The 19,319-nt window shown below is 52.6% G+C and overlaps 1 protein-coding gene across 1 annotated transcript in view; it reads right to left on the bottom strand.

Annotated features, from left to right (window-relative positions):
• Positions 1–5,135: 5,135 nt before the first annotated feature.
• Positions 5,136–19,319, bottom strand: part of TRMT2A (tRNA methyltransferase 2 homolog A) — a 19,389-nt gene continuing 5,205 nt past the window's right edge. Inside the window, exons 2-12 of the mRNA XM_069100790.1 lie at positions 18,759–19,314; positions 17,546–17,654; positions 15,595–15,776; positions 15,036–15,150; positions 12,539–12,654; positions 12,054–12,165; positions 7,413–7,535; positions 7,017–7,092; positions 6,434–6,550; positions 6,164–6,260; positions 5,136–5,644 (exon numbers count right to left, since the gene is read on the bottom strand). Coding sequence (XP_068956891.1) covers positions 5,353–5,644; positions 6,164–6,260; positions 6,434–6,550; positions 7,017–7,092; positions 7,413–7,535; positions 12,054–12,165; positions 12,539–12,654; positions 15,036–15,150; positions 15,595–15,776; positions 17,546–17,654; positions 18,759–19,314 — 1,895 coding nt within the window. The 3' untranslated portion in view covers positions 5,136–5,352. The remainder of the gene's footprint in view (positions 5,645–6,163; positions 6,261–6,433; positions 6,551–7,016; positions 7,093–7,412; positions 7,536–12,053; positions 12,166–12,538; positions 12,655–15,035; positions 15,151–15,594; positions 15,777–17,545; positions 17,655–18,758; positions 19,315–19,319) is intronic.

A 19,319-nucleotide genomic window follows, 5' to 3' on the forward strand; every position in this document is an offset into this window, starting at 1 on the left:
CTTGCCCAGTCACACAGCTAGTAAGTGTGTCAAATGTCTGAGGCCGGATTTGAACTCAGGTCTTCCTGACTCCAGGGCTGGTGTTGTATTCAGTGCACCACCTAGCTGCCCCCTCCTTTGATCCTTTAACAAAGAAGCTGCCAAGTTCTGTGTAGTCCTGACTGTGGCCCCTTGATATTTGAATTCTTTCTTTCTGGCTGCTTGCAGTATTTTCTCCTTGACCTGATAATTTTAGAATTTGGCTACATTTCTGGGAATTTTCATTTTGGGATTCTTTTAGGAGGTGACTGAGGGATTATTTCCATGACTATTTTACCCTCTGGTTCTAGGCTTTCAGGGCAGTTTTCCTTGAGAATTTCTTAAAAGATGCTGTCCAGTTTCTTTTTTTGAGCATGGCTTTGAGTCAGTCCAATAATTCTTAAATTATCTCTCCTGTATCTATTTTCCAGGTCAACTGTTTTTCCAATGAGGCATTTTACATTTTTTCCCCCTATTTTCATTCTTTCAATTTTGTTTGACTGATTCTTGTCTCATAGTCATTAGTTTCCACTTGCTCGATTCTATTTTTTGTTTTGTTTTGTTTTTGCCTTTTGGAAGGGAACTGGGGTTAAGTAACTTGCCCAAGGTTACATGGCTAGTTTATGTGTATGTGGGTGTTAAGTGTCTGAGGCTGGAACTGAACTCAGGACCTCCTGACTCCAGGACTGGCACTTTACTCACTGTGTCACCTAGCTGCCCCTCAATTCTAATTTATAAGGAATTTTTTTCTTTAGTTTTTATACCTCCTTTTCCATTTGGCCAATTCTACTTTTAAAGGAGTTGTTTCCTTTAGTAGGATTTTTTTTCCATTTGGCCAAATGTATTTTTCAATTAATTGTTTTTAGTCAATTTTTGTCCTTTCTTTTCCAAGCTGTTGTCTCTCTCTTGCATAACTCTCATTTCTTTTCCCAACTTTTCTTCTACCTCACTTATTTGATTTTAAAAATCCTTTTTGAGCTCTTCCAAGACTTTCTGGTCTTGAGACCAATTCATATTCCCCTTTGAGGCTTCTCATATGGGCATTTTGACATTGTTGTCTTCTTCTGAGTTTGTCTTTTGATCTTCCCTGTTGCTATAGTAGCTTTCTATAGTCAGGGCTCGTTTTTTGTTTTTTTCTTTACTAATTTTTTTTTTAGGATATTTTGTGATTTTTAAAATTGAGCTCTGCTTCTGGGGCACAGGGGCCACTGTCACAAGCTTTTTGGGTTGGAGGTCAGGGACCTGGTCGCTGGTTTTCCCCACTCGGGCCTCTGGCAGACTAGCAGCTTGCCCACTGCACTGAGGTAGCCCAGCCTAGTCATACTTGTGCCCTGAGTTCTGGGGCTGGAGACCTCTAAGCTGATCTGTTGAGCTAGGACTGAAGGGCCTCGGCTGCTGATCTGTGCTGTGGCCAAGAGCCTCTTTCTGGCTTGACTGGGCTGTCTGCACTGGCCTTCCCTTTTACCCAAGTGAGACAGATCTTTCCTGAAGCCCTTGTAAGTTATCTTGGGCTGAAAAATTGTTTCACTGTCTTTTGTAGGTTCTGTCACTCCAGAATCTGTTTAGAGGCTTGATTTAATGTTGTTTCAGAAGGAAACTGGGGAGAAATTGGACAATTTCCAGACTTTTCTCCACCGTCTTGGCTCTGCCTTAAAATAGAAACGTTCAATGAACCACAATTAAATGTCTTTTTATGAACAAAACCAGGCAGTTAGTGACACAGCGGAAAGAGTGCTGGGTCTTAGGCATTTCCTGCGAGGCCTTGAACAAGTCATTTCACCTCTCCTTTCCTGTTTCCTGTTATAGAATGAGGATAATAAGAGCAGCTACCTTCTAGGGTTATCATGGGGATCAAATGATATTTGTAAAGGGTAACCCTTTACAAAGGGTAACCTGCATAGTGCTGGCATGCAGTAGAAGCTTAATAAATGCTTGTTCCCTTCCTCTTTTACCACCCTCCCCTTCAATGTAGCTAGGATAAAAAAGGGAATTATTGATTGGGAAAAAATTTTTTCTCAGTAAACATCCTTAGGAAGGGAATTGATCTAGCTGTACCAAATCAAATCTCAAACTGTATTATAAAGTGAAAATTATCACAACAATCTGGTACTGGCTAAGAAACAGAGTACTTGATGGGTGGAATAGATTAGGTCCGCATTACATTAGCACAAAATGACCACAGTAATCTAAAGTGTGACGAACTCAAAGATCCAAGCTTTTGGAACAAAAAACTCCTCATGTGACAAAACTTTTGGCAAAACTGGAAATAAGTAGGGCAGAAAGTAGACGCGGACGGACACCTCACGGTGTGTACCAAGACAAGGACCAAGCAGGGACATGACATACAAATAAAGAGGGACAGCGCAAGCAAATCAGGAGAGCACAGAATAATCTGTCACATCGACGAATAAGGGAAGAATGTAGGATCAAAGAGCATCAGAAGAAGTAAAACGTAATTCTGATTATGTAAAATTAAAGTTTTTGTACAAACAAAACCAATGAAACCAAAATTAAAAGCAGAAAACTGGAGGGAAAATGTTTTGCAGCAAGTATCGCTTGATAAAGGCCTCATTTCTCAAATATATAGAAAACTTGAGTCAAATTTATAAAAATGCAAGTCATTCCCCAAATGATAAATGGACAAAGGATATGAACAGGCAATTTTCAGTTGAAGAAATCAAAGCTATCTATGATCATATGAAAAAGTGCTCTAAATCACTACTGATTAGAGAAATGCAAATTAAAACAACTCTGAGGTACTTCACAGCCATCAGATCGGCTAATACAACAGAAAAGAAAAATGATAAATGTTGGAAATGTGAGAAAACTGGAGCACTAATGCACTGTTGGTGGAGTTGTGAACTGAGCCAACCATTCTAGAGAGCAATTTGGAACTATGCCCAAAGGGCTATAAAAATGTGCATACCCTTTGACCTGGCTAGGTCTATATTCCAAAGAGATCATAAAAGGGGAAAAGACTCACATGTACAAAAATATTTAAAACAGCTCTATCTGTGGTGGCCAAGAATTAGAAAATGTGGGGATGCCCATCACCTGGGGGATGGCTAAACAAGCTGTGGTGTATGGCTGTGATGGAATATGATTATGCTATAATAAATTATAAACAGGATGAATTCAGAAAGATCTGCAAAGTCTTACATGAACTGATGCAAAATGAAATGGGCAGAACCAAATAGCATTAGGATGAACAACTATGAATGACTCAGCTCTTTTCAGCAATCCCAAAGAACAAATGATAAAGCATACTATCTGCTTCTAGAGAAAAAAATGATAGTTTGAATACAGACTGAAGCAACTATTTTTCACTTTCTTTTTAAAAATTTGGGGGCGGCTATGTGGCTCAGTGAAAAGAGCACTGGCCCTGGAGTCAGGAGGACCTGAGTTCAAATCTGATCTCAGACACTTAACACAAAAACTAGCCATGTAACCTTGGGCAAGTCACTTAACTCCAATTGCCCTCGAAAAAGCAAAAAAAAAAATTGTCTTCTTGTAAATGTTTTACATGATTACACATGTATAACCTCTGAATGTTTACCATCTCAGGGAGTGGGGAGGGGAGGGAAGGAGGTAGGGATAGAATTTGTAACTCAAAACTTAAAAAAAAAAGCCCTATAAATGTCAAAATTGCCTTAACAGGTGTGTGTGTATGTATTTATTTATACGGGAATTGATACACCTAAGTAAGAAAAAGAATCTTTCCCTAAAATTGGTCAAAGGAAATAAACAGGCAGTTTTCAAAATCACTCAGAAAAAAAAAAAAAACGCAATTTGAAACAACCCTGAAGTTTTATCTCCTACCCATCGGGAAGATGAAAAAATCAAAGGATGAAAGTGGTCCAAGTTGGGAGGGTGGAGGTGCCTCTGGGAATACAAGCTCACAGATGCATGTCTGGTGGAACTATAAATTTGCCCAACTATTCTAGAAAATGATCTGGAGACACAGCAGAAAAGTAAAAATTAAGCTGTTCACTCCCTCTGCCCTGGCAAGGTCCTCAATGTGCCCACCCTTGCCATGTCCCATGCTCCCGCAGCCCTGGGGTCCCTGTGGCAATGTCTTTGATGATAACATCTTGGCTGTCTGGGGTGGGCGGAGGGGTATCCCACTACCAGACCTCATGGAGACCCTTTTTGGGTCCAGGCACCCTAGTCGTCCTGAATTGTCCCATCTTAGCACCCTGGACCAAGTGAGCTCTGTGACCCTCAGTAGATGAAGGATTAACTCCTTGATGGTATTCCCATGGAGACCAAGGCCCCTTGACCAGAGTGGGTGGAAGCCTGTGAATTAGCTCAGTCCTGAGGAGCACAAAGGAAAGGGGCTGGTTGTGGAACCTGGGGGACAGTAAAGTGCAGGACAGGGAGGGGTGAGGCAATGCAGGAGGAACTGGGCAGCCAGAGAAGAAAGGTATAATAATGCAGAGGTCCCCTCCCCTTGGCCCTGCAGCCTAGGGCCGGCCTCCATGCTGGTTAGTCAAAGGGAGGACCGAGAAGACTGACTGAACCAAAGAAAATGACCAGACTTCTGAGCGATGGGGCTGGTGAGGCAGAGAGGAGGCCCCATGAGAAAGGCCAAGGTGCGACCCTGCTGGTCTGAGGATAAAGACTGGGAATGCCACACAGAGGCTGATGGGCCCAAGGCTGCAGAAGGGAAGGTGCCTGGAAGGAGATGAGGTGACAGACTAGGGGCTCCCAATTAAAAAGTCATATTCTGTGACAAAGGAAACCGAGTCAATCACGTCAGTCAGGTGATATAATAGATACAGTTTTGGACCTGCAGTCAGCCAGATCTGAGTTCAAATCCTGCCTAAAGACAAACTGGGTGGGTGACCCTGGGCAAGTTACTTCTGTTTCCTCATCTGTAAAATGGGCACAAGAGCCCACCTATCTCTGGTTGTGAGGATCGGATACATGTGCACAGTGCTCTGTAAACCTTTACGTAAGGGAGGAACGCAAGTAGTCACCACCACCATCATTCTACCCCAAGGCCTGCCAGGAGCTGGGAGCCCAAGACGGGGAGTGGGCAGGGGAGGGAGAGCCCACTGCGCCCTGGAGCTCGGCCTCACAAGCTCCAGCCAGAGCTGCCACGAAACTGAGAGGCATTAACTCCAAAACCATTTATTTCAGCTGCTTTGTGCAGTGACTGCCCGGCCCCGCCCAGGCCTGCTGCCCCAGCCCTTGGCTCATCCCCATCCCAGCCGACCTCGGCAAATGGAGTCCCTGGGGGTCCTGCTGCTCCTGGCTCACCTGCCAGCTTCAGGCTCTGGCCGCATGGGATGGGCTTCACAGCCTTTCCTGGTCCCAGTGGAATGCTTGCTATCAATCAGAGGTGGCCAAGGGCAAGGGGCTTGGGCTGCCGTGCTGGTCACTGGGAGAAGCCTCAGGAGTGTCTGGACAGTCCTCAGTCTGGGCCCCCCCAGCAATGGGGAGAGGTGGGCTCTCTGGGGAAGAGCCCCCCCTAGCAGCAGCTGACGAGCCATTGGGATGTTCCACCCTCTCAAACAAAATCAGCATCTCACAGTGCAGGGTCTGTGGGAACAGGTCCACAGCCACGGCCCGGACGGGGCGAAAGGGAGAGCCCTTCACCCTATTGGAGGGAGCTCGACAAAGGCTTGGGGGGAGAAAAGGAGCGTCAGTGTCTAGCTAGGATTCCTCTCCTCCCTGCGTTTGGCCCTGCTGCTCAGCTCGGCTAAGGGTGGGGAGGCCTCCGGGCTTGGGGGAGGCCCAAGCATGCAGGATAGTCAGGGCAGCTATCTGGGGAGCCCAGCAGCCCACAGATCCCTTCTCACTGCACCCAGAGGCGCTCCTACAGCCCCTCGTTTGACAGAGGAGACAGAGGCTCAGAGAGGGAGGGCTGCCTCCATCAGGCAGCTTGGGTCATAGGGCCAAACCCCAAACCTGCTTCCAATTATAAATTCTTGAGTCCTACAGGACAATTCTGGAGGTCTTCCTGATATGAGTCCCTTCTGGGTAGGGGACAGAAGGGCCCAAGTGTGGGGGGACTGGAGGATTCCTCAGGTCCTGCCTCTGCTCTCTGAGGGTCTGCTTCAGTGATGTGGCAGGACCTCCCCAGCCCTGGGGGCCCCGTGCGCTCACCCCTGTCCCCAGGAAAAGCCCAAGCAGAACTCACTCCACAAAGTTGGTCATGGCCGCCCGGGGGTTGCAGGAGACATAGATGAGATTCTTCAGGTGCTCGGCTCTCCGGATGGCCAGGATGACTTTAGAGTCTGGATGGAGGGGAGAGGTCAGTGGGGAAGAAGGGCAGGAACGGACCCAGACCAGGTCTGGCCAGAGGCCAAGCTGAACTCCCAGGGAGGCCTTCCTTCCCACTTCTGCCCCTCAGTCCTTCCCCACCAGGCACCGCCACTCTACATGCCCGCCCCAAGCCCCTGTCACTCACGAAGCCCTGCTCGGGGCGGATCCACGATGGCAGTCAGCCTCTGAGAGGCCAAGGAACTCATCAGGTTGGGGACCAGATCCTCAGCCTTGCCACAGTGAAACTCGATGTTGTCCAAAGCTGCAGGAGAAGAAGCCCCAAGAGCTAGGCCCCAGCATCCATGGTTGTGTGGGCAGCTAGCCATCCTTCCTCCAAAGGCTGCCAGGGCAGGCTGATGGCTGGACCCCGAGGACAGCGGGGCCACAATCTCCATTTCCCAAGTCACAGGCCCCATGCAGGGCTGCAGAGGGGGCCCAGCCTGCTCTGGTCACTCACAGGGTCTCCTTTTCTCTACCAGGAGCTTAGCCTAACCTGCCCTGCCCTCAGCACTCCTGGTCCTACTGTCCCATGCCACCCCGCAACTCTGATCCCATCCCATGTGACCACAAGGGCACCGCGTGTGCACACACACACACACACACACACACACACAGATCCTGCTAGCAGCCAGGGAGACCCCACTGCAGCCTGGAGGCCACCCTGGGGGAAGTGTTGCTCCTCCAGCCCCATGGCCCTCCCCCTCCCCAGCCAGGGCTGTAAGACCAACCATTCATCTTGGCATTCACTCTAGCATCTTCCACAGCTTCCTGGCACAGCTCGATGCCAATCACTTTCTTCACTTTCTAGAAAGAGGGAGAAAAGGACTCAGGACCCAGGGGTCCTCAGCGTGGGTCAGAAGAGGAACCTGAACCCCTGTCCTGCCTCTGAGGCTGGCACTCCCCCCAGTCTGTAGGTGAGAAATGTGAAGCTCCAGGGAGTAGAGATGCCTGCCTCAGCTCCCATAGCTCATGACTACTGGGCTCCACTCTCCCACAAGGGGTGCCCTGCAGGCCTCTCCCTTCCCTCACCATCTCCTCAGGGCACCTATGACCACAGAGGTTGGCTGACTGGGCCCTGGATGAGACAGCCTTTGGGGTCCCAGAGGAGAGAGGCTCGAGCTCACCTGGGCCAGGGAGAGGCTGATGGTGCCGGTCCCGCAGCAGATATCCAGCACTGTGCTCTCCTTGTCCAGATGGGCCCAGTCCCGAATGGTTGTGTAGAGGACCTCAGCGGCTGGCGTGTTCACCTGAGGAACCACAGCTGGGATGACTGTCAGAACCCAGGGCACCCCCACACCTGAGGGACCCCCAGGGATTCCTGGCTGGGTCCCCATTTCCCTCTCTGGCTGCCACCTCAAGGCCACCTGGAGAGTTGGTGAGGCCTCATGACTACCCTCATATCCACAAAACAGGACAAGGGTCCACAGAAGCCCCAGGATATGGGGAGATCCCTACACAAAGGGGCTCCAGAGCAAGATGGGCAAAAATCACCCAGAACCAATGTGCCCAAGTGACCCCTAGGAGACCAGGACCTGGAGCTGCTCGGAAATGACCTAGCCCAGTGCCTCCTCCTGAGTGGAAGAGGAAGTCCCATAGAGGCAGACCCAGCCAACATCTATTAAGCACCTACTATGTACCAATCATTGTAAACTGTGGACAAAGAAGGGCGAAAGGCAGGGCAGTCCCTACCCTACAGGAGCCCCCAGGCCAGCAGAGGAGATGAGAAGCTGGGAAGGGATGAGGAAACAACTTGAGGGGGTGGGGGTTTCAGAGCTGATCTCATCTGCCAGAATGATGAGTTCTAAAGATGATGTCCAGTGGATGGACATCTTAAACTCAGCATGCGCAAACTAGATCCATCTTCCCTCTAAACCCTCTCCCCTCCCCCACCTTCCCATCTTCCCAACCCAGGAGCTGTCCTGGACTCCTCACATTCAATATGGCGCCAAGGACCATTAATTCCACCTCTGCAACCGTCTGTCTACCATTCTGGTGCAGCCCCCTCAGACCCTCACACTGGACCACTGCCATGGCCTGTAGGTAGGTCTGCTGCCTTCATTCAGCCACCAAAGGGACCTCCTTAGAGTGCAGGCCTGACCATGTCATCCCTTCCCTGCTCCATACTGCTGTGCTACCTATTAGTCCCCAGGACCAGATAAAGCCCCCCACGAGCTGTCCCCTTCTCCCTCCCCACCACATGCCCTTTGATCCTGCAGCCCTGGCCTCCTGGCTGTTCCATCTCTGTGCTCTGCATGTTCGACTGACCCAGCTGACCCTTCTGCCGCAGATGCTCTTCCCTCACCTCCCACTCTAAGAATCCCTGGCTTCCTTCACAGTAGCCTTCCCCAGGCCCTGCAGCTTCTGAATCTTCGCCTCTAGGTCCTCTTCCATTTATTTCTAAAAAAAAAAAAAACGAACTCTCCTCACCCCCGTTTAGTAAGCACGTCCCCATCTCCCTCAGCGGGGAAAAGAAAGGAAATAGAAAACCTCACAACAAATACAGACAAGCGAAACACATCCACACATCGTGCACATCCCAAAATGCCTGTTTGGATCAGCGTATCCAGAACATCACTGCTCTATGGGAGGTGGGCAGTGGTCCTTAACAGTGGTGCTTGGCAGTCACACACACTTTAAATGTTTGTCTTTGTAGAACTGTTGTCCTGTCCTTCTCTGGTGTACCTCTCTACCTCCCCTTACTTCTCCTTTTAAGATCATCCAAACCTAACAAAGATCACTCCCATGACCCCTGCTGACACTGCAGCTTTTAAGGGACACCTCTATCATTCCCACTCATTCCCCACGAAAATGAAAATGCTTCCACTTTCTATTTCTGAATTGTGTCCTGGTTTTTACCTGTTGTTTCTCTTTATTTCCTGTATCTATATTTCAAAGTTTCCACACAGCTCCAGTCCTTCCATCAATACTTGGAAGTCCTCTTATTTCATTAAAGGTTCTGAAGCCAAAAGGATCGAACCAGTCCATCCTTTGCCTTCTGTGCTCTCTGTTCCTGAAAGTGGTAGGTGCTAAATCTTGTGTGATCCTGACTCTGGCTGCTTTCTATGTAACCACTTTCTTTTTGGTTGCTTACAGTACTTCCTTGACCTAGAAAATCCAAATTTTGAATATGCCATTCCTCATTTTCAGTGATGGAGTTCTTTCAGGCAGTGATAGTGGAATCATTCTACTTTTAGTCTGCTCCCTGATTCTAAGAGATCCAGACAGTTATCTCTCAAGATTTCTTAAAATAGGATATCCCACCTCTTTTTTTCTTCATGGCTTTTGGGCAGTCCATTGATTCTTAAATTCTCTCTTCTTGATCTATTTTTCAGGACACTTGTTTTTGATATGAGATATGTTACACTTTCTTCTATTTTTTCAGCCTTTCCACTTCATATTTATGCTTTTAATTTCCTCATGGAGTCATTAGCTCCTATTTGATCCATTTTGGTTTAGGGGACTTGTAAGGTTTTGTGCCTCTGTGTTAAACTATTAATTCTCTGAATTCCTCCTTCACAGCTCTCATTTCTTTTCCAGTTCTTTCCTCCACTGTTCTCATTCCACTTATGTCATTTTAAAATTCTCCCATCACTTCCAGGAATTCTGTTTGATCTAGTGGGAAGTCTTTCTCTGAGGCTCTGCATTTAAGTGCTGGAATTACTCTCCTCTTCTGAATCCAAGGCTTGGCATCCCTGGTCTCAGAGCAGCTCAGCCTTGCATATGTACAATGCTGGGCCTGTGGTCAGGAAGGACTGTGTCCCAGTGCAGACTGAGACACTTATTAGTTGTGTGGGCTCATATGTCACTTGGGCAAGTCACTTAACCACCATTTGCCTCAGTCTCAACTGTAAAATGGGGATAATAACAGCATCTACGTCTCAGGGTGGTTGTGAGGATTAAATGGCAAAATATTAGTAAAGCAGTCAGCACAGTGCCTGGCACTACAGAAATACTCACTCCCTTCCCTTGGCTGTCAGGCTCTCCTTCCTTCCTGTTCCCTCCCCTCCCACTGGGAACCTCTGCCCACCTTCTTTGCCATTTAAGAAATTCTCCTGGCTCTCACTGCTCTTCACAGCTACCCATCCTTCAAAGACCAGCTCCAGGCTTGTCCAGCCATCGTAGGCAGCCTGCCCAGGCCCCTCCACGGTGAAGGCCAGACCTTCACCTTGAACCTCAGAGAGCCCTGGGTTTGTCTCTGACAGCTCTGGGTAAGCATGTGAGAGCTGGCAGGGGTCTCAACGGCCACCTAGTCCAACCCTTACAGAAGAACCTCCTTTCCCATGTCCCCCCAAGGGGCTGACCCAGCCTCCAGCCTTGTCTCCATCCCCCAGCTCTGCAGTACAAGGACTCTGCAAACCCTCCCCAAATCTCACACTCCATAGACCTAACCATTTTCTTGTCTGTCCTTAGCCACCCCACCACATCGGTTAGAGGTCAGGGAGACGATCAGTCCTGTCCTCAAGCTTCCCTCCAAGGACAGGCAGCAAGGGAAAGTAGAGAGAGGGGCAGAATCCTGGGCTCTAATCCCAGCTTGAATGCTTCTGGGCTGTGTGGTCCCAGGCCAGTCCTTCCACTCTCAAAGCTACATCTTCCTCATCCTAAAAATATGAATGACTACATGTGCACAGTTCACCTTGTAGGGAAAGCACTAAGTAATTAGGAGTCTATTATTCTGGGAGGGTTCTGACCTGTGGCTGCACATTAAAGTGAGACAGAAACAGTGACCTCGGGTGCTAACTCAGCAAACCGCAGCCCGACACCGTCTTCTCTGGGCTGTATTTCATATTTCTCAACTCTTAGAGTGACTACACAACCCACCCGGGAGTGAGGCTCTTCATGGCGCCGGCCCTTTGATAGGGTCCTCGTGTTTGCTGAACTGATGTAAAACAGAGGCAGAGTGAGTACAGGGAAGGGCCTCGGTCTGGGCCCACAGAGGTGAAGGAGAAAAGCCCAGGCTTTGACCCAGTGCTCTCTACAGAGTGGACACCTGCTACAGCCATGGAAACCAAGGCATACTGCTTGACTGCAGGGATGGTGATGGGTTTGCTCCCAGAGGACCAGGTGTGAAAGTCAGAGCAACTAGCATTTGGCCTTTGTCGTTTTGGGGCCCTCAAAAACAAAATGTCTGAGAAAATGTTGGGCCTGCTCCTCGGCCTGTCTCTGGCTGCCATCTGCAAGGTCGTTTTGGACACATCCCTTCCCCTCATCAGAGACCATGCCCAGCACATCCTTGGGACCCCAAAGCCGCAGCACCCTGTCAGCTAGCCCGTCCCTCCTCAGCTGTCCAACATGAACCACACTCCCCCACCTTCTGGAAGGGCTATCGATGGGCTGCCCTATAGGCTTCCTCCCCATCCCGAAGAGTTCCCAGACCACAACACTCCAGCTGCTCCACAGGTGCCTCGAGAAGGGTCTCGAGGGTCCTTTCAGCTGTAAGCATTCTGTGACTTCTCACAGAAACCCTTATGCCACCTCCCATACATCCAGACTTGAGCCCTCTGGATCCTCTATCACCCAATGATGTATATCCTGCCCACTCCCCCACCCCCATCTCCTGGCTTCCCTCAGACCTCAAGAGGCCCTTCCCAATGGCTCCTAATCTTAATGCCTTCCCTCTGCTGATTTCCTCCCATTGTCCATAATCATCTGCCCCTTAGGCTTGGAGCTCCCTGAGGGCAAGGGCTTTACCTTTCTCTACATCCTCAGTGCTTAGCACAGCACCTGGGACAGTGCAGCAGGTGCTTAATAAATGCCCACTGACATACCTGGAAAAAGGCATGAGGGGAAATGCGGAACTTAAGCCCCAGAAGCTCTTCATGTATGTACTTGTCTCCTGCGATGTGTTCCAAGGGCAGATCCTCTCGGTTGGGAGACTTTCTGAGGACAGAAAGCAGGAAAACATCTGCAGCATGGGGCCAGGCAGGCAGAGACAGGGCGGAGCAAGCACAGGGCCAGGAAGGCAGGGGCCAGGCAGGCAGAGACAGGGCGGAGCGAGCATGGGGCCAGGCAGGCAGAGACGGGGTGGAGTGGACACAGGGCCTGATTCAGGCACACAGGCCCCCTCCCAGGCTGTCGGCTGTCTCCAGGCTCTAAGTCACAGAACAGCCGCTGACATGCAGGGAGCTCTGTGGCTCATGAAAGGACTCTAGGTCTGCCCTAACACCAAGACCTGTCCCACCCACCCAGCCAGGCCTGGGGTCTGCCAGGCCGGGAGTGCCCAGGGATGCCCTCTCAGGGCCAGGGGTCTCACCTCTGCCCCTCCTCCACAAAGTAGAGTGAGGTCACCCCACTGAGCCGGTCGGGCTCCTCCATGAAGTGCTGGCCAAGGGAGGCTTTCAGTCCTGCCAGTTCTTCTTTACTGAGTTTCTGAAGGGCCGAGAGGAAAGGCCACACTCAGGGACTGTGATGCTCTAGCCTGACTGGGGTAGGGGTGGGGAGTCGCTGCCCCCAGGCAGAATCGATCAAGCGCTGAGCCCAGAGCCCAACCACCCCGGCAGCTGGCTGCAGCGGCTTGGAGATGTCAGGGTCATAGTGGGCAGTGAGAGTGGGCCAGAGTCAGGGAGGCTCAGCTAGGAACCTCACGTGGGCAAGTCACCCACTCTGAGCCTGTTTCCTCATCTGTAAGTTCTACTTGAGTCCCTACTCCCTGACCTTTGCACCTCTGTCCTGAGCCCTCAGCTCCCATGGATTCAGTGACCATCTCTGTGCTGAGGACCCCCAGACCTGTCCTGCCCCACCCTCTGCTGACCTCCCATCTCCCATCTCCAGCTGGATGCCCAGGAGACACTTTACACTCAGCATGTCCCAAACTGAACTCATTACCTTTCCAGGGCACTGTGCTCCCCCCAGCCCTCCAGCCTCCCAACCCTGGACTCCTGACCATCTCTCACCCCCATCTCCAATATGGTGCCAAGGCCTGTGATTTCACCTCTGCAGCATCTCTGGAATATGCCCCCTTCTCCTCTGAAGGGACCCCACCCTCCAGTCTCTCCCCACTTCAGACCACCCTCAGCCAGCTTCCCTAAAGCACAGGTCCTGTTGTGTCACCTCCCAAACTCAACAAATTCCAGCAGCCCCTAGGACCTCCAGGATGAAATACAAAACACTCTGTTTGGCATTCAAAGCCCTCCACAACTTAGCCCCCTCCTGTCTTTCCAGTCTTTCTAAGCCTCACTCTCCAACATGCTACCTCTCCTTCAACACAGCCAGACTCCTGGCTAGTCCATCTCTCGGCTCTGGGCATTTTCTCTGGCTGCCCCTCCCCAATGTCTGGACCGCTCTCCCCCCTTTGCTGTGAACACTGACTTCATAGCTTCCTTTAGGTCCCACCTAAAATCCCACCTTCTTCAGGAAGCCTTTCCCAGGCCCTCTTAATTCTACTGCCTTCTCCCTATTCGCTAATTTCTATTTGTCCTGAATGCAGTTTGCTTTGAACATATTTACTTGCTTGTGTCCCAGTTAGACTACGAGCTCCTTGAGGGCAGGGCCTGGCACCTAGCTGGTGCCTGATAAACACTTAGGGATGGATAGGCAATCTCTGAAGCGCTGAGAGCACACGTATATAGAGTGCTATTGTTATTGTGATAACAGCAACGATAGCTAACATTTACGGCCTAGTGTGTGCCAGGCCCAACGGTGCTATTACACTCCCGACTTTACAGAAGAGGACGCTGAGGCCGAGGCAGAGCGACCTGCTCAGGGTCACAGGGATGTTAACGTCTCCTGCCTCTGCTGGTCCCTTAGCACCCCAGGTCCTTCCTACTTCCTCTCGGGAGCACCCCCCGACCTTCTCAGAGGCCGCACAAATGCAGGGTTTCCTGAGCCCCAGCTCGAGCCTCACTCTCCTTGGGAGCTCGGACAGCTTGGTGGCAGCTCCCAGTGGCAGCACTGTGCAGGAAAGACATGCCTCAGCCAGGGGAGGAGCCTCCCTGCTTGTCTCCCACAGGGTCTGATGTCTGGTGATGCACCAAGGGTGCTTCCATCTCCCCAGGATCCCCACCCCCAAGACCCCACCAGCTCAGGCCTGCTTCCTCCCACAGCCCAAGTTCCAGTTCTCTGAGCCTGGAATAAAAGTGACCGGTCTGAGCCCTTCGCCCTCCATGTTAACAGTGCCAAGAGGTGAGGCCCTTCTCCTCTCTGTGCCTCAGTTTCCTCATTTATAAGATGCGGGGGTTTGCCTCTGAGTCCTCCAAAGCTTTCTCCTAGGCCCTGGTCCAGAAGCCCCCCATGATCCTGGCTCTGGGACCCTTGTCCTCATGGGACCTCTGCTTTTATCTCTACGTGGAAGGGGGTCAAACAGGGCCTGAGTGGCCCCTTCCAGCTGACATTCCTCCTCCTCCTCTCCCCTGTAAGGGTCGCCCAAAGACTATCCCCATCTTATAGGTGAGGAAACAGGAACAGAGGGGGCACATGGCTGGGTCAGGAATGGGCACGAAAGGGCCTGACCCTAAAGAACTGAGAGAGCAAAGCAACCTGAGGAGCTGCCAGGCCCCAAGGAAGAGTGTCAAGAACACGAGCCCTGGGCACATCCTAATGAGGTGGGACTCTGGGCACGTTCCCTCCCCTCTGAGCCTCTGTTTTTTAATCTGTGAAATGGGGATGAGAGTCTTAAAATGTGTCTTATGGGCCTTCAAGTGCAGAGGTCCAGACCATTGCTATGGCTCTTTGCTCTGAGGCCCCTGGGACCGCCCAGGGGAAGCTATCTGTGGCCAAAAAAGGGCCTTGATGGTGGAGGAGAGGGCAGGTACCTGAGGGTGGAAGTAGACAATCGCCATGACCTCGCCACTCCGGCTGGTGCGCACCGTGAGCTGCCGCCAGTGCCCCTCGTACGTCTCTGGGCTATATACAGAGTAGGGTGTCGACCTGCAAAGAGCAGCCCCAACATCAGGGCCCTCGCAGACCCCACCTGGCCCCCAGGACTCCAGAGAGCCTTCCTTCTTTCATTTCACTTCAGGCTAAGCCACTGCCAATAGAAGGCGGGCTAGTTCCTGGTAAAATAGATCTAGCTGGGGACAAAGAGACCGGAGACCCAGAGACGCCTGACATCAGCCAGTAAGAGACAGAAGGAAGCCATATGTCCAGCCACAGGCTCTGGGAAAAGCCGAAGGGACAGCAGCAAGCCTGGACGTGTTCAGCTGCCTTCACCTATCTTTCCAAAAGGCGCAGAGGACACTTGCTAAGCCTGGGCCTGGCTGGAAAGTGCCTCCCCATTACCTGTCTCTAGAACCCACCAAGGGCTCTGCCTACATGCAAGTGCTTCCTGAGTTCCTTCAAGGAAAGGGCTTGGCTCCCACAGGCCTCACTCACCGAATGTACTCCTGGAAAGCTCGGACCACACGCTTGGTGCCTGATGGGATGTGGATGGTGTCGAAGGGCTCCACCACCGCGCATGTGCCGCCCTTGTACTTGCCCAGGCGGCAGCCCACAGTCTTATCAGCGTGGTCCACGCCCACACCAATCAGAAACTCACACTTGTTGCGGTATTCAGTCTGAGGAAAGAGAATGGATGTGTTGGCCAAGCTCTGCTTCCCTTCACAAGAAATGCACTGAAATCCTGGTTTGAGTCCAAGGCACCAACTCCCAAGTGTCTGATTCAGTGGGACCTTGGTGACCTGGCAGCCCACAGACACAGCAGCTTGTCAGGCAAGCCTAGGGCAAGACCTAACAAGGTGGCACAGGGAGTTTCAATTTTTAGTGTTTTGGTTTTAGGAAAACATACACATGTGCACAAACGCACATACATGTAGCAAACACACACACCATCTTATGCTACTCTCTCACCTCCAATTCCCAATCTACACCCCCCCCCCAACAATCCTTGCAATGAAAGATACAAAAGATAAAAAAAGCAGCTCAGTAGAACTAAGGACCCAAGCCCAGACTGAGAGTGTTGGCAAGGCTCCATGCCCACTCCACAAAGAAGGGGAAAGGCAGGCTGGGCGGTGACTTAGAACACAGACTGGGTATCTTAGGGGTAGGAGGGGTGTGTATCTGCCATCCTCCACAGCCTGGAAAGATTAATAAGCTATTAGGGGAACTGAAGAGTGGAAGGGGTGCCCTCCAGTCAGGTGACGACCTGGATAGCGCCTGGCCCAGCCCACCGGGCACCAAGACAGCAGCACAACCCCTCAACCCCGGCCTGCCAGGCTCCGCCACCACCTTGGATACGTCCTTCACTCGGACCTGCCCAATCAGTCAAATGAGGTAACATGTGTAAAGTGTTCAGCCCCATGCCGGGTACACAGTAGGCAGTCTATTAAACGTCCACTCCCCCTCTTATCTGTAAAATGAAGAAAAGAATCCTTGCGCTACCTGCCTGTGCTCCTCTGATGGGTGACAGAACGAAAGCCCCTGCACCCAAGAAGGAATGACTGTCGACACCCACAACTCCCCCAATTGTGCTGGTCAGGGGGCCAATGGGCGAGCTCCCTTGGGAAGCCTCCCAAGCCTTCCCAGGTCCAGCCACACGGTCCAAAGGACATGAGAACTGGAGGCCAAAGGCTGAGGGAGCCACCTCTGACCCCGACTGTTGGGCACCCCTCCTTGGGCCTGAGGTCCTTCATCCATAATAGGAAATTGACCTCTGCTGTCCTCCCCTCCCCCACAGGGTCAGGAGACTCCAAGACGGCCCGTGCGGCCTCCATCAGTGAGACTTTAGCCCCAGCTTGTGCTAGGCTAGAGGTCACTGCAGAGCACAGGGACAGGGGCAGAGATGGCGGGTCTTTCTCCTCCACATGCAGGGCATGGGAGGCCAGTGTCCCCCAAAGGGCAAAGAACAGGAGAGAGTCAGCCTGACTCATACCTGGAGAACAAAGAAATGACCGAAGGCATCAAGCCTTAAGGTTCACACACACTCCCACTGGCTCACACTCCTGTTCATTCACATATGCACACGCCACACAAGTATCGCTTATTCACTCATGTGTGCACACAAGCACTTGTGCTTACACACACACACTCACGTGTACACACTCTCATTCATTCACACAAACACTCACACACAGGCGATGCCTCACACAGATGCACCCCACTCTACTGCCCCAGCACTGTGCCCATCACACAGAGGAGGAGACTGAGGAGAGGAGAGGAAGTGACTTGTCCCTGGTAAGCCTGGTGAGAGTCTCTAACAGGGGTGAAGGTGTGCCCCCCCCCCCGGCCAGGGTGAGCCCCAGTGGACACACAGACCAGGGAGCAGTGAAAGGCCTGGCCCTGAAGGGTGTGGCGCCCTCACCTCCCAAGCTGGCCCCCGGGGCCTCACCTGCAGTGGGGACGCCTTGACGCCTTCCAGGGGGCAGCAGATTCTGTTGAATTTCTGCTTTTGCACAAACAGCCACGGTAGCAGAGCCCGGTTGCTGTTCCCAATCTCCCTGGAAGAAAGCAGAGGAGGATGGATACAGGAGAGCTGCCTCCCTGCCCCCAGGTTCGTCCTCCTGGTCTGGAGGGAAGCCTAAGTGCAGGTGGGAAAGAGGGACCACACTGGCCAAGGGGCCAGCACTATGCTGGTCAAAGAACAGTTCAGAGGCCCCAGGGGGAGGGGAGCGGCTGGCCGCCAAAGTGTAGCCCTGGCAGGCCATGAGCCCAGTGCTCAGTCTCGGGGCAGGGGCTGCAGATCCTGATAAGGCAACATAGCATGAGAGGGCTGCTTAAATCCTGCTAGGGACACTGGCTCTAAGTCACGGGACTTCTCTGAGCCTCAGTTTCCTCACGTGCAAAAAAGGACTAAGATTAGTTACATGACCTCAAATGAGATCTTACGTTCAGAATGTTCCCCAAACTTCAAACTTTTATGTAAGTGTGTCATGATCTTAATTAGCCTTAATCTAACAATTCACCGCTACTCCCCCCTCACTGCCAAGATGCCTACCCCTTCAGAGCACAGCTCTGGCTCCACCCGGAGCCCCAAAGTCCTTAGGGCTTTTCTAAGAAGTCACTTAAGAGCCGGGCTGAACTTCCTACCGGGGGCTGGGTTTTGGTCCTGGTCATCTCAGGACACTCCTACGGCCCTCTTCTCTCCTGGCCTCAGCCCGAACCCGGGGTCCCGGAGCCTGCCTGCTATAGTTACAGATACCAGAAAAGGGAGCCTGGCATTCCCAACCTTCTTTACAGATATAGAAACTGAGGCCCAGAGAAGAACAGTGATTTCCAGCTCCCCTGACTGCTATGTGAAATCGCTCTGTCCAGCAGCCCCTGAGCCTGGCCAGCGGAGGAGGCCCTCACAGAGGCTTCCTCCTGGGTCCCTGTGCAGTGCCAGGGGACGCACGGCTGGGGCTCTGAGGGTCGTGTGGCCTTTCTGTCTGCAGGCTCTCTCCCTGCTGCGGGCCAGTGTCCGGAGAGGGGGCCCCTCCTGCCTCAGGGCCACTTTAGGAGACCAGCGAGGGGGCGGGCGAGCCAGGGGTCTGCGGGGGCGGGGCGGCGGGTGATGCGGGGGTCGGCGGGGGGGGGGCCGGCCGCGGTGCAGGGCCAGGGCGCACCTGGTCAGCCGCTGCAGCACCTGCTCGCACTCGCGCTGCTTGCGCAGCAGCTGCTCCCCGTAGGGCACGGCCCACAGCGGGGTCACCACGTCTGCGATGCGCTTGGCGGCGGGCTCCTCGGGCTCCGCAGGCCCCCCGGGCCCCGGCGCCCGCCGCTTGGCCCCCGCCGCTTCGTCGTGGGCGCCCTCGGCCGCGCGCTTGCGCCGGGCGGCCAGCGGGTCGGCCTTGGGCTTGGCGGGGCGTGCGGCCAGGCGGCGGCCCTTCCAGAGCGCGCCGTGCAGGCTGCGCAGCGCCCGGTCGCGCTCCTCGGCGCTGCGGAAGGTGACGAAGGCGAAGGTCTGGCGGCCGAACAGCTTGGTCTTGTGCGGCTGCAGGCCGAACTTGGCCAGGAAGCGCTTGACGTCGTTGAAGCCGGCGTAGCGCGGCACGTTCTGCAGCTCCACCTTGTAGATCTCCGAGGTGAAGAGCTCGTCGCGGATGTAGCGGTAGAGGCCGGGGGGGCCGGCCGCCCCCTGCTGCTCCGGGGGCGCCTCTTCCTCATCCTCACGGGCGCGGGGGGCC

This window comes from Petaurus breviceps, unplaced genomic scaffold (assembly GCF_028583685.1).
Source record: "Petaurus breviceps papuanus isolate PSGF00001 unplaced genomic scaffold, PetGlider_PUasm1.0 428, whole genome shotgun sequence".
Taxonomy (NCBI): domain Eukaryota; kingdom Metazoa; phylum Chordata; class Mammalia; order Diprotodontia; family Petauridae; genus Petaurus; species Petaurus breviceps.